This window comes from Manduca sexta, chromosome 19 (assembly GCF_014839805.1).
Source record: "Manduca sexta isolate Smith_Timp_Sample1 chromosome 19, JHU_Msex_v1.0, whole genome shotgun sequence".
Classification (NCBI taxonomy): domain Eukaryota; kingdom Metazoa; phylum Arthropoda; class Insecta; order Lepidoptera; family Sphingidae; genus Manduca; species Manduca sexta.
The window spans coordinates 13,828,624-13,845,183 of NC_051133.1; the positions used below are offsets into that span (position 1 = coordinate 13,828,624).

The 16,560-nt window shown below is 36.0% G+C and overlaps 3 protein-coding genes across 5 annotated transcripts; all 3 read right to left on the reverse strand.

Moving 5' to 3' along the window:
- Nucleotides 1–1,816: 1,816 nt before the first annotated feature.
- Nucleotides 1,817–2,901, reverse strand: LOC119189773. The gene has a single exon (XM_037440332.1). The coding sequence runs from the start codon at nucleotides 2,808–2,810 to the stop codon at nucleotides 1,890–1,892; it is 921 nt and encodes a 306-aa protein (XP_037296229.1). The 5' UTR covers nucleotides 2,811–2,901; the 3' UTR covers nucleotides 1,817–1,889.
- A 3,536-nt stretch (nucleotides 2,902–6,437) lies between these two features.
- LOC115445910 (regucalcin-like) lies at nucleotides 6,438–9,927 on the reverse strand. Its single transcript, XM_037440547.1, is given in 4 exon segments — nucleotides 6,438–6,795; nucleotides 7,370–7,591; nucleotides 9,073–9,279; nucleotides 9,745–9,927. Coding segments are annotated over 4 exon segments (921 nt in total). The 5' UTR covers nucleotides 9,902–9,927; the 3' UTR covers nucleotides 6,438–6,460.
- A 1,361-nt stretch (nucleotides 9,928–11,288) lies between these two features.
- On the reverse strand, nucleotides 11,289–16,500 carry LOC115445933 (regucalcin). Of its 3 annotated transcripts, none has more exons than XM_030172445.2 (5): nucleotides 16,363–16,500; nucleotides 14,099–14,255; nucleotides 13,430–13,636; nucleotides 12,605–12,826; nucleotides 11,289–12,233 (listed from the first exon to the last, which is right to left on the reverse strand). In XM_030172445.2, the coding sequence occupies exons 2-5, from the start codon at nucleotides 14,253–14,255 to the stop codon at nucleotides 11,899–11,901; spliced, it is 921 nt and encodes a 306-aa protein (XP_030028305.2). In that variant the 5' UTR covers nucleotides 16,363–16,500; the 3' UTR covers nucleotides 11,289–11,898. The 3 variants fall into 3 exon arrangements, with proteins under 3 accessions (XP_030028305.2, XP_030028304.2, XP_030028306.2); XM_030172444.2 differs by lacking the exon at nucleotides 16,363–16,500 and adding an exon at nucleotides 15,870–16,112; XM_030172446.2 differs by lacking the exon at nucleotides 16,363–16,500 and adding an exon at nucleotides 15,691–15,812.
- Between the last annotated feature and the right edge of the window lie 60 nt (nucleotides 16,501–16,560).

The following is a 16,560-nucleotide window of genomic DNA, read 5'->3' on the forward strand; positions in this document are numbered from 1 at the left end:
GCCCCGCAGATTTAGATGGGTCCAGAGTAGATAGATATTTTTCAATTGTGTTAATATTTAATTCTATTGCAGAAATATCAGATATTGTATTGGGATGAGAAGTTGTAGAATAATTATTAGAGACATAATCACGGTTAAAGGATGAGTAGAAAAAAGAAGAAAAGGCATTACAAATTGTCTCCCCAGAATTTACAGTAAGGTTTTCGTATTTCAAGCTGCCAGGAACAGAGTGGGTTCTAGAACGATTTTTTATATAAGTCCAAAAGTGTTTGGGATCACTTTCGATGAATGATTCCGCAGAAATAATGTAGTTATTATAGCATGTTTTTTCTAGATTTAGTACTCTTTCTTGTAGAAGTTTAAAGGTTAACTCATCCGAAAGCCGGCCATAGCGTTTAAACTTGCGTAGAAACTTAGATTTTTCTTTAATTAATTTTATAAGAGGTATGCTATACCAAGGCGGATATGAATAATTAGTTAGTTTTTTGATTGGTATAAAATTATTTTGCAAGTCAAATAGTTTGTCATAGAAGAAAGTGGCAGCTTCATCAATAGATTTAGGAGCAAACGCATTTTCCCAATCAATATCGGATATTTGCTTATTAATTGACTCATAGTCACCTTTGTCATACAAAAACCTTTTACACGATGCCTGTTTGAGCGGCGGCAGCTCGATAAAATTAGTATTTATAGTAAGAGCGGGGTGATAGGGGTCAATAGGAACAAGAGCATCAAGACACATACTGACCGTGACCATATCAGTGGAGAAGACCAAATCCAGAATTTTACCAAACCTATTGCGAACCATATTAAACTGCTTAAGATCCAATAAGTGCATCTCGTCAACAAGCATAGTTTCTTCTACAGTATGAAAATTAGTGGGTGTTAAAGTATCATTATATAATATCCATTCTATGCCACTCAGATTAAAATCACCCACCAATAAAAACTTATCTAGATTGTGTTCCAGCATTACACTGTTAAGTTTTGTTATAAAGTTGGCCAGTTGAGTTGTGAAAGAATAGCCTTGATGTTGTTGACATAGGTATAGGACACAGATATGCAATTTAATGAGCTTCCCACTAGATGGTTCGCGAAGTGATAGCGTTACCCACAGGTCTTCCGCAGATGATTGAAAGGTAGGTTGTAAAGCAATCGAGATATCTTTACGCGTAGCTACAAGAACACCCCCTCCGCGACTCTGTCCAGTAATGTCATAATCACGATCACGGCGGAATACGATATACTGACCGTGGAATAATTCAGAGTCCAATATGCCGTCCGTCAACCATGTCTCCGTTAGCAAAATAATATCCGGACTATTAAGGCAGACTTGGCGATAGAAAGTATCTGTTTTCGTACGAAGGCCTCTTACATTTTGGTAATAAATATTGATTTTATTCGTTAGTAGGGCCATTACCTATTATTTACCGTATATAACTGATTAGCTGTCACAAATAAAGTATTTAACGTATCGATTAGAGGCGTCACGCATAACAAATTAACATTGGCATAAATTTCAAATAAATAAACACAATTAATTATAACAGGTTTAGCCGAGAACAAACAGTATACACACGGAATAAAATAGTACGGAAAAAATGATAACACTTGCGGGTAGTTAACCAAGTAGTTACTAGTAATGGTGCGAAGAAGATAGTTGCATTGCAGATCATGCGTTAGTGCGAACGAGAAAAATAATATACTCACAGTGCGATCAATCAGAGCAGTGCAAATAGAAAGACAAAAGAATGACGTAGCAATAAGCAAAGCATGGATTACAAACAATTTTTCGATTATGTTTAGACAGAAAATTATTATAATAGGGATTAATAACAACCATAATATTGTAAAAATGAATGATAATACACATTGGCATAAGAAATCGTCTATGTAAGTTTGTTTAAATCATTATGATTAATAATAACAAATGATTTGGATGTATCATCTTTACGGATATGTATTTTTCCATGCTTTACCCACACATATTTATAACTGTTTTGTTTCGCTAGTAATTTAGTCTTGTTAAGTAATATTTTGCTATCTGCATTCAGGTGATCATTAACAAATATTCGGGAAGACGTTCCATTAAAACCCAGGTCAAGAGTAGATAGGGTCTTACAGACTCGAGCAGCGGCAACAAAATCTTCCTTTATATAGCGATTCAGAAAACTTACTATGATCGCTTTTTCTTTTGATTTATACATAGGTATTCGTGATATGTAATTGATCTGTGTCATAGGGAATGAAAAATTCACTTTTTTACTAATTTTTTCCACGATATCAAATAAATTTTCAGTTTTACTTAAAGGGACGCCTTTTATTTCTACATTATTAAGCCTCGATCGCTGGTCATTGGCCTTTAACTCAGCTCTAATCCCCTCCACATCACGGTGAAGTGTATGAACGGTAGCTTGTAGTCCTTCCAAACCTGTAATTCTTGACTCCAGATCTTTAAGCTTGTGTGAAAATTCTTCAACCAGGCTAGAATTATATTCACAGCAGTTCCGTAACTCTTTAAGTTCATCTTTGATGCTGTGAATATTCTCCGTTAGTGATGGCAAAATGGATAATTGACGTTTTAAATCCCTTATTTCATTGAGCACAACTTGGAGTGAAGCTTGTTCCGTAGTAGATGCCGAAGGTGATGAGATCCGGCACGATGGACACTTCCATACTGCTCTTCTATCAGCACCCAATTTCCTCCAACCAGCTTCAGATATACTTGCACAACGGAAGTCTAGTTGTTTTTTACACGAAGCACACTGGACACCGTCATTAAAACTTTCGTTACAAAGAGCGCACTTCATTGTGATAGTATAAATTAAGTTTTAAAGTGGCCAAAGGTTAAGAACAACTGAACAATGTATTTAGTTGCGTTGATGCGTGCTTTGTCATCGAGCGCTCACAGCTGACTGACTGACTGCTTTATACGAAATCACTATGCAACGACAAAGCCTTGTATTAGTTAGGGCCATTATTGACGAAAATGTATGTCGATATCGGCTATGGTCAACTTAAATAAATGATTTAACGCCATTCAAAAATATATATTCAAATATTTAATTAAATACAGATAGTAACCGTATGGCTGGGTGGTGCACCTTCAATGTAAGGAATGCTTGATCGAAGACCTATAACTTAAAACTATTACTAGGGTAACCCTTGGCGCCCAACCAGGTGACCATGAATGTGGCGCCGGAGGACGAGGCCTGATCCTCTCCTAAACTCAGATTGGCTGCGGTTACATGCTTAATATCCAGGATCGGCGCCTGCTCCTCTAAATTCAAATTAGCTAGTAATTCGTTTACAATGCGGAAGGTCTTTCGCTGCAAGACATCAAGCAGGTACTTGACGAAACCATCGCAGATCTAAAATACATACAGGATCAGAGGAACAATACAGGATCATTTCGACATTACGTTAATAAAACTACCTCGTCTTTACCAATTCTCGGTCTTACTTTCTGATTTTTTTATCATTATAGTAGTATAGTGCGTAAAACACTGTGTGCGTGAGTGTATATCTAAGTGAAAGAGTGATGTTGCCACTACGCGAACACGCTTAGAGTAGTTGAAGGGCGTGTAAAACTAAAATTATTTTTTATTGATGTTTATGTTGTTTAAATTTCCACTTTTTATTTTATATGTGCGGTTCAAGTAACTTATTAATAAATTCCGGATATATGATATATGTAAAGCATATAGTTTCATATAGTAACGAAATGTCAAAATGAACCTGTATAAGTACCTACAAAGCTTTACTTTTTAATTTTACTTCCAATATCAATTCTAAATGACCATAACTATGTCATTTTTATTGTAATAAATAATTATTATCATGTATCTTGATCAGACAAAAGTAAAACTATGTTCACCTACGTGACTAATTTTTATTTTAATCAAAATTGCTTCAGTGTCTAACATTACATTCTCTAGAATCACGGTGCGATATGGTATAATTAAACTCTAAAATAAAGTCATTGTAATTATGAGTTTGCAATGACTGTTAAATCATCAAGGTCGTGATATCGTCGAAATCTTAGCTTCTTAAAATATGTATGTCTCGCATTTATTAAAAGGATAAAAAAAGACATGTAACAATTGATGATTATTTGATGGCTGGCGGCTGCGTCATCCCACTGAGTACGGCGGTAAAGAACATTGAATTATATGTATATTGGGTTACAAATTATCCACTCAAAATATAAGGTCAGGTGGGGCAAGTGCGCCGGCGGGGTAAGTGCACCTACCCTAAAAAAATCGAAAACTATTGATGTTATACAATTACCGCAATCTTAAATCTATGCTACTAACTGAAATACAGTTCCACTAAAAAACATAAATGGCTATGTTCATTTTAATACGATTTATTCGCCATTTTATTTTAAGTGTCATTTAGACCTATAAACAGAGATGACCGCGTGATAGATAACATGAAATATTTCAAGATATTTAACATATTTCTGTAAACCAGTAAGGTGCATACATAGTTTAAACCTTTTATTTTAACTTCCTGCCTGAATTTTGTTTATATATACTAAAATAAAGGATTTTTTAGCAATGCGAAAAAATGTACTTAAAAATGGTCGAGTAGGGCAAGTGCGCCACAGTTAATAGTCGTATGGCGCACTTGCCCCTGATCCATATATAACCAACCTTTTTTGAGAATATGTTTTACTAATATGAATTATTATTATTAAAATGTTATATTTAACGGTATATTTTTTTTTGCTCAAGGTATTTTGTTTTGAGCCGCCTTAAATAAAAGGGCGTATTAGTTAATTCATCGTATATTTGTTGTTTTAGATGGTTCGTTTTTACAAAAGAAAAACTGAAATATCTTGGTCCAGAGCAAATTAACGTGAAGAGGTTGTAAATGTTCGATCAGGCACGTTATCTGGGTATAATGCCGCTAAAACATATCAAATGTCATAAGGTCAAATTCTAAGTAATTCAGTTATAACGCATTCAAAATCGTTAATTCCTACATTTTTGTACGTTTTTTTTTTTAGGTTTTAGAAATAAAATGGATTTCGTATTAGGGCTACCATTTTTTGATTCCAACATATCCGCACACAAAACTCTTATATTAATACCTAAATATAGCAAAAGAAATTGTAGAATGTTTTGAAGCCCTGATTTACAAATATATGGCGCACTTACCCCGAATTTGATTTTACAGCCATAGTTTCTTATAATATTGAGTGATTAAAAATTATCCAAGAGCAATGCGAGTAAAACTTATTTCTCTATGGACTAAAATGAGTGTTTTCTTTATTATGTTTCATATTGGCGTTTTTTTTTACACAGGCGCACTTACCCCATTTCCTGAGGCAAGTGCGCCTACTACCATTTTTTTTACTTTGATCAAAATATTATTAATTTATGGTCCGATTTCCTTGAATGGCTATAGGTTGTTATCACAAAATACCAAATATTCTTAAATTAATAAAATTATATTCTTAGGTCAGCACAAAAAGAAATTATTTTGGATTGAATCCAGCTATGAAAATTTTATGGCGCACTTCCCCCGACTCACCTTAGTACATCCAAAAATGACCACGACAAAGAGAATATAACCACTACGTTGACCACGATCCCCAGTTATTAGGGACCGACTACAGAGCGAGAGAAAACAGCCGAGTTCGCAACGATGGCCACATGCCTTTGAAAGCGATGCGATACTACGCCAATGTAATTTTTAATAAATTTGATAAAATAAAAAGCTATTGTGTAGAGTAAAGAAGCCGCTCGCCGGCCTCAGCACGGGCGCAGGTTGTTTGAGGCGCCAGTGTCGTGAGCGGCGCTCGGCGCTCCCTAACACACTGCTTTCCAGTATTACATATTAGTCTATGCACACTGCGCCCGTGTGCAGCGCACACCCTGCACAATAGGTAAAGCCGCCTTTGTATGTCTTAAGCGTAATTTGAAATTGGTTTGTTTATTTTATTAATGTCTAAAGTAAGTATATTTTTTGTATCCAATAAAGGTAAATAGGTTAAGAGTTACTTACTTTCGAACACAACCTAACCTTTAGGAATAAGACATCAGTAGTTTTTTTTTTTATCGTGCATGGCAAAGTAACCACGGTAAGTGTTATGGGGTCCAATAGAATGTCGACTGACAACAGATGATTGCCACTCGGCAGTCGACACAATTATGCCGGACTTTTGGAACTGGATATACATAACTGGCTGAACCCAGAACGTGACACAGTAAGTGGGCCTCTATGGCGGGTTTTAATAACTTGTGGACGGTGATCGCTATCCGGGCGGATATAAAAATATTGCATTCGTAAGAAAATCATTTATTACTTGAATTGTGAATTTTTTGTTTATATTAATTCATAATAATTTTATATTTTTACTAAATTCATTTTTAGAAACAATCGTTAAATACAAAAAATATATTATGAACTTTTAAATGTTTGGTCATACATACAATAATGGATTTTTTGCTTACAACTTAAAATTATAATTCGGGTGTCCCTTAACACCGAGCCCCAGAACCATGAAGGTAGAACCGCACGGTGGTAACTGCTCCCCTCCGATATTCATGCTGGCTGTCGTTACAAACAGAATATCCAAGTTAGGACCTCCGAATGTAACCGAAGTGACCTGCGGGACTGGAATTGGCACCTTCATAATTACTTTTTGCGTTCTGGGGTCTATTTTAATCACGCATGAGCCCCCGAAGACCGCTACCCATAAGTTTCCGTCGGTGTCTATGGTCATGCCGTCAGGAAATCCTTCGACGTTGTTCTTTTCAAAATCAAATGCATATGATAAATTTGCTGAAAAAAATAATGACATAGCTATATTTAAATGAGTTTTGCGTGTTACTGCTGCGCTCGAGCATCATTCAATTATTACAGCATGGTAAAATAGCCAAAATGCTAAAACCACAAGGTATTGAATAAAAGGATTTATTAAAATTTCAACTATCCAAAGTAGAATATAACTAAACAACTGGTATTCAACTACGCTCCTTATCAGTGGCAGACCCAATGTTGAGGTGGCCCTGGGCTAATTCTGGTATGGGTGCCTGCTTAATAAATTTTAATTAGAAGAAAAAGGAAGATAGTAAAATATATTATTTAATTAATATGACGGACACAAAAATCGAACAACTATATGAAATTATTGCAAAATAAATTATAAGCTTTGGTTATATGTTAAGTACTTATACAACACCCACATAAACTTTTTTTTAATTATATAGTGTTTGTTCTTAATGGGTATTGGGGGACCTATAAATCCGCGGGGCCCTGGGCTGCAGCCCAAAAAACCCTTATGTTTAGCCTTATGTTGCTACGTTTAGAATTTAAAATAATTAAGAACTGCAGGGAAGAATAATATAACACTTACAGATTACTCCCGTCTCGATATCATAGTCGTATCTCCTGACCTTCCTGTCCATGGAGTCGATGTAGTAAAACGCCTTTTCCTTCAAGTCCCAGGCCAAACCGTTAGACACCGTCACGCTGGTGGCCACCTTCTCAATCGTGCAACTTTTGCTACCGTCTATACGGAACAGGGAGCCTTTTTTCGGCTCGAACTGTACTGGAGCATATTCGTGGCCTATTGTACCTAGGATTTTTTAAACATTCATATTGTATGAGCAAGCACGTACAAATTGAATCATCAGCATTTTACGTCGTTTGAATTGTCATAGTATTATAACATTGTCCAGTCAGTTCGTATTCGGACCTCAATAGTTATTCCGCGTGTACTCATTATAATAATATCAAAGTATTTCAATATATTAATTTTCTATCAAAAAATGACTTACTTTCATTCCCATAAACAACAATAAACAATAATAACATTCTATCATATACTATGCGCACCGTACATATCCTTTGGTCCTTAGAGCATTTTGGCTTACCGAAATAAAAAGCCACATGTACAACTCAGTACAACGTGACTTTGTGTTATATGTGTGTGGACTGTGCTATCAGGGGATATATCAGCGTTTATCATAAACATCTTCAATCAACATCAAACGCCGTTCCAGGAAAGCAATCGGTAGCCCAGGGTTTTATCATATCAGTATAATTTAAGGAAGATTGTTCTATTTTTAATATCAATTCATATCATATCATGATGTCCAACACGACGAATCTATCAGCAACTCAAGAGCCAATTTCCCCTGCCATTGAGCAAACCTATATTAATTACAAAAAAGGAGAGGTCAGAAAGGAAAACTGTTAAATGTGTCAAGCGTTGCCTTGATACGCTTGATAGTTATAGGCACGAATATCAAAGAAGTGATGTAAAGCTGTGTGGATTAGGGATCGAGTCTCATAATTAGTTTATATCTAACCAATTTGAATTAGCGAAAGATAGGTTCTGCAACATAATAGGAGTTATTGAAAATTAGCAACTGATGGAGGAGAGTAGGCCCTCCTCCCCTCTTATCAAACTAGCTAAACCGCTGGCCAGTCCAAGCGATCAACCGCCTCTGGGACAGGGTTCATCGGCTCAGTCTCGTGGCACAACAGCAGAATCGATGAATAAAATATCATAGGCAAGTCAAAAATCTAAATCATTATAAAAGAAAATATTATCTTTCTCAAAGAAATGACATAATATTTATTAGTCTTGTATGAGACCTCACCTTTGTTGCAACAGAAAATATTAGGCAAAGTTATTACGAGGATGACGGGTTAGCCTCCTGAGCCTATAGGTTCTTCACCTAGGGACCTAATGTGCACTCGGCCTGTATCCAAACCCTTAGGGATTTTACATTGCGTGTGCCGTTTAGTAAAGAATGTTGGTCACCAACGCTATGTATGTACTTGTATTGATGTTATTCAATAGAAATGCTTTTAATAGACTTCAAGAAAGCAGGGTACTCTATTTCCTAGAAAGAATTAATGTAGTTATTTTGATCATGTAGACATATTATTTATACTGAATTAACTAAGGTCCGAACTGACTATAAACGGACTGCTAAGGCTCTATTAACTAGTTACGCATCAACGGTTTCCTCGTTTTTGGAACCTTTATAGCTTTGGTCTAGATAATACTAAAGATGTCTCGAATGTCTTTTAAAAATTTCAAATTACCGGCAAACAGCCTGCCTCTGGGATCAGCCTTGCCGTCATTGATCCTGGTCGTTAGTACGTCCTGGTCGACCTCGCCTAGTTCCTTCAGGACATCAACCTTGCTTCCCTCCGCCCCGTCCCACCGCACCACAAGGAACTTGCGTTCCACTCCCATTACGAATTGGTCTGTGGTGCCCTCGATTGGTACGATGAAGCCAACGCGCCCGTCTAAGACAAAAAAGGTAGGTCTGTATTATAGTTCTTTCTTTCAATAGTTTGGCGTTTCAAGAAAAATAGGCATTACGCATCAGTGGGCTTAAAATGTGGCAAAAAAACACTACACGACTCCGTGACGTTTTATTTGGATTGGTTAAGAGACTATCGCGTGACTGACGTATCGGTCTCTCGATCAATCACAACCATCAAAATTAAACGATGACTTACCAAGTCGCGTTTTTTGGGACATTTTAAGGAGGCAGCATTGTGTATTGTACGATTAGTCATTACCGTAAAAACAGACGCAACAACTGTTCCACAGGATTTGGTGATTTTTGCCACCAATTCTTCCACTGCTTATATCGTATGCCCGTACTAGCAAACACACCAGCATAATAAACTTAATCAACCCTTCACACGGATAAGTCGCAATCCAAATATGGTGACGCAAATTAATTTGTGGTCAAAAAGCCTCACCTAGCTAGGTCTTGAAGAAATCTCCGGTGGCGGGCACGTACTTATGTATGGTCTTCTCGTATATGCTGACGTAGTAGAGGCATTGCTGTCTGTCGTCCCAGTGTGGACCCTCGCCCAGCACCGCCGGCTCACTGATCTTCTCAACTTTAAACGACATCTTGGCGGGCGATAAACACAAAAAATTAGTTCGCACAGAAGCAACAGCTTAAATAGGTATTATTGCTTTTATTACCGACTTATAGTCCTTTAAAATATTTCTAAGTAATTAATAAAATTCATAAGCGCTATCATTCCATTGCTGAGTAAGATTGCGTTCTATATACCTACTTGTTATCTACTTAATATGGAAGTTGCTTTTATTAGTATCAGGGGCACTTGCACACCCTGTAAAATGACTGGCGACGCCCACACCCCAGGAGGAATTCTATCTAGGAGTAGGAAGGTAAGTCTTCAACACGAACGGAGATAAAAAATGATGCATAAAGACACCATCAACGGATTATCTACTGAAAATAGTGATCTATTATGTAACAATGGCCGTATGTTATGTGCCCTATTCAACTTGTTTACAAATTGTAAGTCTGCGGGTACGCTTAAGCACCGCCTCTGGTTCATTAGGACACTTGTTTTAATTTTAGGGCCCTTTACCACCCGTACTTGAAATTATACCACAAAAAACGTATTGCAGATGCTCCTTAAAAAATACAGGAGTCAATAATCTACTCAGGGTAACCAATACACCAACTGGCAATCAATTATGAAGATAATTTATAAATAATTATATAATCATGTATATTGCCCAGCCATAAGTGAAACTATGTTCGCCTACATGACTAATATTGAGACCTTGTTAAACCACAGCATTAACCGACATGAGCTGCGAAGCGTGTTCGTCGACAACATACATTCTACACTAATGCAGAAAGCTGGAGATCAATGTTCCAAGTTTTCGAGGAACCCACATGCCGGAAACTTGATGGGTATTATGCTAAACCTTATAAAATGTCTTAAAAATATCGAGACTTATGACTAAAGCCTCGCCACGCTTATCAATCGTCTCACACCAGCGATATAGCACTAGTTACACCAGATGAACCGATTGACCGTCGCGTCGTTGACCGTCTCAACCGATAGCCGTATTGACGATCGTTGATCAAGAAGTGATCCTCCAGGAAGTGGAGTCGTTGCCTAATTACGACGCGCTCCTTTACTTAACAGTATATAACACATCACTGAAGTGATGGCAATTAACACAGATAAAGTCTAAAATCTAATTAAGAAAATTTACGTTAAATTCTCACCTTGCGCTCGTGCACCTAGTTGCCTAATGATTCTAACTGATGACTCGGAAACTAATTAATATAGGTACATTATCTAAAGTCCCGATGAGATATATTATAATTAAAAGGTAAAATAAAAAGTCATTGTACTTATCGGTCTGTAATGACTGTCAAATTATCAAGGATATGATGTTGCAGATGTTTAGATCTAAGCTTCTCGAAATATGTCCCGCAAATATTAAAGGGATAAATAAAAAATAACAATGAACAGTTGAACCTCATTTTATTTAAGGAAATTTGAAACCTAAATAAATATAAGTGTATGATTTCGAGTATTGTATATAGCATCATAGTTACGTTACAATAGACTTTATATTTATAGACATAAGAATGCCCTTTGCATAACGGTATAATTAAACTACATTGTAATAATTATACTGAAAACTAATAAAATGTAGTTTTTTTTTTATCATATGTCTAAAATAAGTATATTTTTCATATGCATTTAAAGTTAGATAAATACGAAGTGTAATTACCCACGCACACAATTGAACCCAAGTATTTTTATATATTAGTGTACGTTTTTAATAATAAAAAAAAAACATTTAAAATATTTGGGCAATTGTTTTCAGATAAGTAGGTATATACACTTTTACACTTCTCAGTCCAATAATTGTTAAGCCTCTACCAATTATAAATAAATAACATCCTTTAACAACAATATCAAAATAATGGATTTTTAACAAAAAACATTTTATACTTGAATTATTCTAACAATTTTGTATTTTTACAAAACGCATTTCTGCAAGACACGAGATTTTGTTTACAATTCATTTCGTAAGAACCAATCTTTCAATAAAAAATATATTATAGCTTACAACTTAAAATTATAATTCGGGTGTCCCTTAACACCGAGCCCCAGAACCATGAAGGTAGAACCGCACGGTGGTAACTGCTCCCCTCCGATATTCATGCTGGCTGTTGTTACAAACAGAATATCCAAGTTAGGACCTCCGAATGTAACCGAAGTTACCTGCAGGGCTGGAATTGGCACCTTCATAAGCAGTTTTTGCGTTCTGGGGTCTATTTTAATCACGCATGAGCCCCCGAAGACCGCTACCCATAAGTTTCCGTCGGTGTCTATGGTCATGCCGTCAGGAAAGCCTTCGACGTTGTTCTTTTCGAAATCGAATACATAGGACAAATTTGCTGAAAGAAAATGGTATTGCTATATTTAAATGAGTTTTGCGTCGCATTGCTGGGCTCAGATGTCAATCAATTATTACGGCATGGTAAAATAGTCAAATTGTTGACACCACTGGGTGTTGATTGAAAGGGTTTATAAAATTTCTACTATAAAACCTGGAATATAACTTAACAAGTGGTATTTAACGAAGCTCCCTGATCAGGGGCGGACTGAAAGTTAGGGGGAAACTGGGCTAATATCAGTTTGGGTGCCTATGTAATTAAGATATACATTAACATTAGGCAGCCCTCATGTAGGGCTACGGTTGTCTATAATCCTTCGTTTACGATTTAAAATAATTAGAAACTTAAGGGAAGAATAATGTAACACTCACAGAATACTCCCGTCTCGATATCATAGTCGTATCTCCTGACCTTCCTGTCCATGGAGTCGATGTAGTAAAACGCCTTTTCCTTCAAGTCCCAGGCCAAACCGTTAGACACCGTCACGCTGGTGGCCACCTTCTCAATCGTGCAGCCTTTGCTACCGTCTATACGGAACAGGGAGCCTATTTTCGGCTGAAACTCTCCTGGAGGATCCTCGCGGCCCATTGTACCTAGGATTTTTTTTAAAGTTTCAATAATATAATGTCATGGGCAAGTCACAAATTTAAATCATGATAAAAAGAAAAATGTTATGTCTCTCTAAGAAATTACATAATATTTACTAGTTGCTTATTTCTGAAACTATACTTATACAAATTATCCTCCTATTTAAACTATTTACTAAGTTAGTACCAAAATTATTTGTTGCAACAGTAAATATGGTTTTCTAGCAAAGTTATTACGAGAATGACTGTTAGCCTCCTGAGAATATCTGTTCTCCATTTAGGGACCTGATGTGCATCGGCCTTTATCCGAACCCTTAGGGATTTACATTGCGTGTGCAGTTTAATTAATGAATTTTGGTCACCAACACTTTGTGCTTGTAATGATATTGTTCAATTGAAATGCTTTTAAAAAGACTTAAAGAAAGGAGGGTACTTTATTTCCTAGAAAGAATTCATTTAGTTACGTTGCTCAAACAGACATTATGTATAATACTGAATTAACTAAGTTCCAGACTGCAAAAGCACTATTACGAGTCACCTATTTTCATAATTATTGCTTCGGTCTAGATAATATATCTATATAATGTCCTGTAAAAAATTTCAAGTTACCGCCAAACAGCCTGCCTCTGGGATCAGCCTTGCCGTCATTGATCCTGGTCGTTAGTACGTCCTGGTCGACCTCCCCCAGTTCCTTCAGGACATCAACCTTGCTTCCCTCCGCCCCGTCCCACCGCACCACTAAGAACTTACGTTCCACCCCCACTACGAATTGGTCTGTAGTGCCGTCTATTGGTACGACGAAGCCAACGCGCCCGTCTAGTGACAAAATGTGGTAGGTCTGTATTATAGTTTTTTTTTTTTATGTTTGGCTTAAAGTCGTGCTTCTAATGTTTCACGGAAAAGAGATTTAACCATCAATGTGCTTAAAATGTAGCAAAAACACGAAGCGATTCCGTGTCGTTTTATCGAGAATGGGTGATTGGTTGAGAGACCAACACATAACTGACGCATTGGTCATCAAAATTAAACGACAACAACTTACGAGTCGGTTTTTGGGACATTTTAAAAGGGGACAGCTTTGCATATTAATTTGCCATTTACTGTAAAAAGATACACGAGCTGCTCATCAGAATTTGGTGGTGATTTCAGCACCAATTACTCCACTTCTTGTATCGTATGCCTGTACTAGCAAACGGATCACGTTTAGATTTAAATGTGCACATGGAAATGGAAATCCAAAAACGGTGATGCAAATAACTTTGTGAATAACGGCCTCACCTAACTGGGTCTTGAAGAAATCTCCGGTGGCAGGCACGTACTTGTGTATGGTCTTCTCATGAATGCTGACGTAGTAGAGACATTGCTGTCGGTCGTCCCAGTGTGGACCCTCGCCCAGCACCGCCGGCTCACTGATCTTCTCAACTTTAAACGACATCTTGGCGGCAATAAACACATAAAAAAATAAGTTAACCCAGAAGCAACTACTTAAATAGATATTTGTGCACTTATTACCGACTTATGTTCAGTTTAAATATTTCTAAGTAATGAATAAAGAACACAAGGCCTTGTAGCGAAGAGTTAAGTTTTTGGAAAGGTTACCCAACATAACATATAAGTACTAATATGCATAAAAAAGGTTTGCTAATCGTTCTAAAAATAATTAGATTTTACATAAATTACGAAAAGGAAGCCGGTACTGATAAATGCTATTATTCCATTTCTGAGTAAGATTGGGTTCTATAATATACAAGTGCCTAATATGATAGTGTTTTTTTTTTATATTTGGGGCAATTCCGCGCACTGGAAAATGACTGACTACGCCCTCACCCCAGACGGAATTTTATCTATCAATATGGAGGTAAATCTTCAACACGAACTGAGGATAAAAAAAATATGCGTAAGGACACCTTTAACGGTAACAATTGCAGCATTGCAGTATCTTATCAGCGTCGTAGCGTCCCAATTCGACTTATTTACAAATGGTTAGTCTACAGGTACACTCAAATACCTCCCCAGGTTCATTAGGGCACTTGTTTTGAACGTAAAGTAAGGCCCATTACCAACCACAAATATACAAAAAAAAAACGAATTACAGATGTTAAATGAGTCAATACTCTACTCAGGGTAACCGATTCACCAAATTGGTTTAATTTAGCAATAAATTATGGATAGAATTTATAAATTGAAACTTCTTTCACCAGTCTATATCTTAATACAGTTGTAGATGGGTCGCCGGTATAGATACCGTTTTTCACACATTTTGTCATATGAGATGGGAGATGGTTGTTGAATGATTTTAGAAATAAACGTATAAAACACTGCATAATATGAATTTTGATATATCATTATAAATGCTCTTTGAATATTGATAATAGGCAAACAGAATTATATTTATGGAAAATAGGAGTGAAATTTGGCACTCAGATATATGGCTGCCAAGTTTTTGTACAAAAAATAAACTATTATTGAGGTCGGCGAATAATAGTTTTATAGAAAAATAAACGGTATTTTTTTCGGACATACATAATTTTTTGATTAAAAGAGGCGAGCATATCCAAGTTGGAATGTAACGGATTATTGAGACGAATCTTCCCAGATCCTAAATTCAACGCGCAATTTCCTGAATTTATAGCTCACTGCAATAATAAAGACATTGATATCGGCGAAGATGAAAATAGTATTGTGTATATGTTTTTATAATAAAAAAAAAATACATATCAAATCGAAATAAAGTACTTACATTGCTTTAACGGTATTATTAGCAGTCCTACTCTGATACACTTAATTACAGATTTATTTAAGCTACTATTTATTCCAGAAAAGGGCACCATGAAATTTTATTTTAGGAAAAAAGAAAATCATATACTTACTTAGTTAAAAATATTCAAAGCTACCTATGTTCTTCTTTTGGCATAATCTTTTGTTTCTTAATTTTGTTTAGCAATTTATTATTACAATATGTACTAATAAAATAAAAATATATATTAATTACATTATAATTATTATTGTGTTGTTTAATAAATGTACGATAATAGTGAATCTACAGTACCTTGCAACCGCACGACCGATCGTCTACTGACTATGATTGCAGACACGGGAACCAATAAATTATCTACACTTTACAATTCGACCATTGTATATGAATTAAATGACTAAACTCTCATACAAAAACCTCACTGTGCCAGTACATAATGAGTGTTTACATAACCGAGGTCAAAATAACATAAGAATTAAGACTTCTCTGAGTCAGGCGTTCTAGACTTTTAACAAACGTTACGACTATATGGAACAAGACGTGGATTCATAACAAATCTACTTGTGTTTCCGATTGCATTAAACTATCGATAACGATGCGTTGTTATTTTATCAATAGCTGCATTTTTATTAATGATCTTTGCCCTTTTAGCTTTTGTTATCAATCGCTGTACTTTATGAATCATTTACCAAATTATGTGTCTATAATATTTATAAATTTCTTGATAAATTAAAATTATTAATATGTGTTACAACCATCAACAATCACATTTATATGAACTACATACCTTGTTTACACATAAAAAAGTTTTGTTTTGCCGGTATAACCTACGACTTACGGCTACACGTAAATAAAATTCTCTGTGGTGTAACTTGTTGCTGGTTGGCAGTTGTCATTCTGTCAGTAGACTTGTTTGTGGCCAGTGTTACCAGTTTAGGTGCTATATCCAGTTAGTTCATTCTTTCATGTTTTTAAATTTTGTACT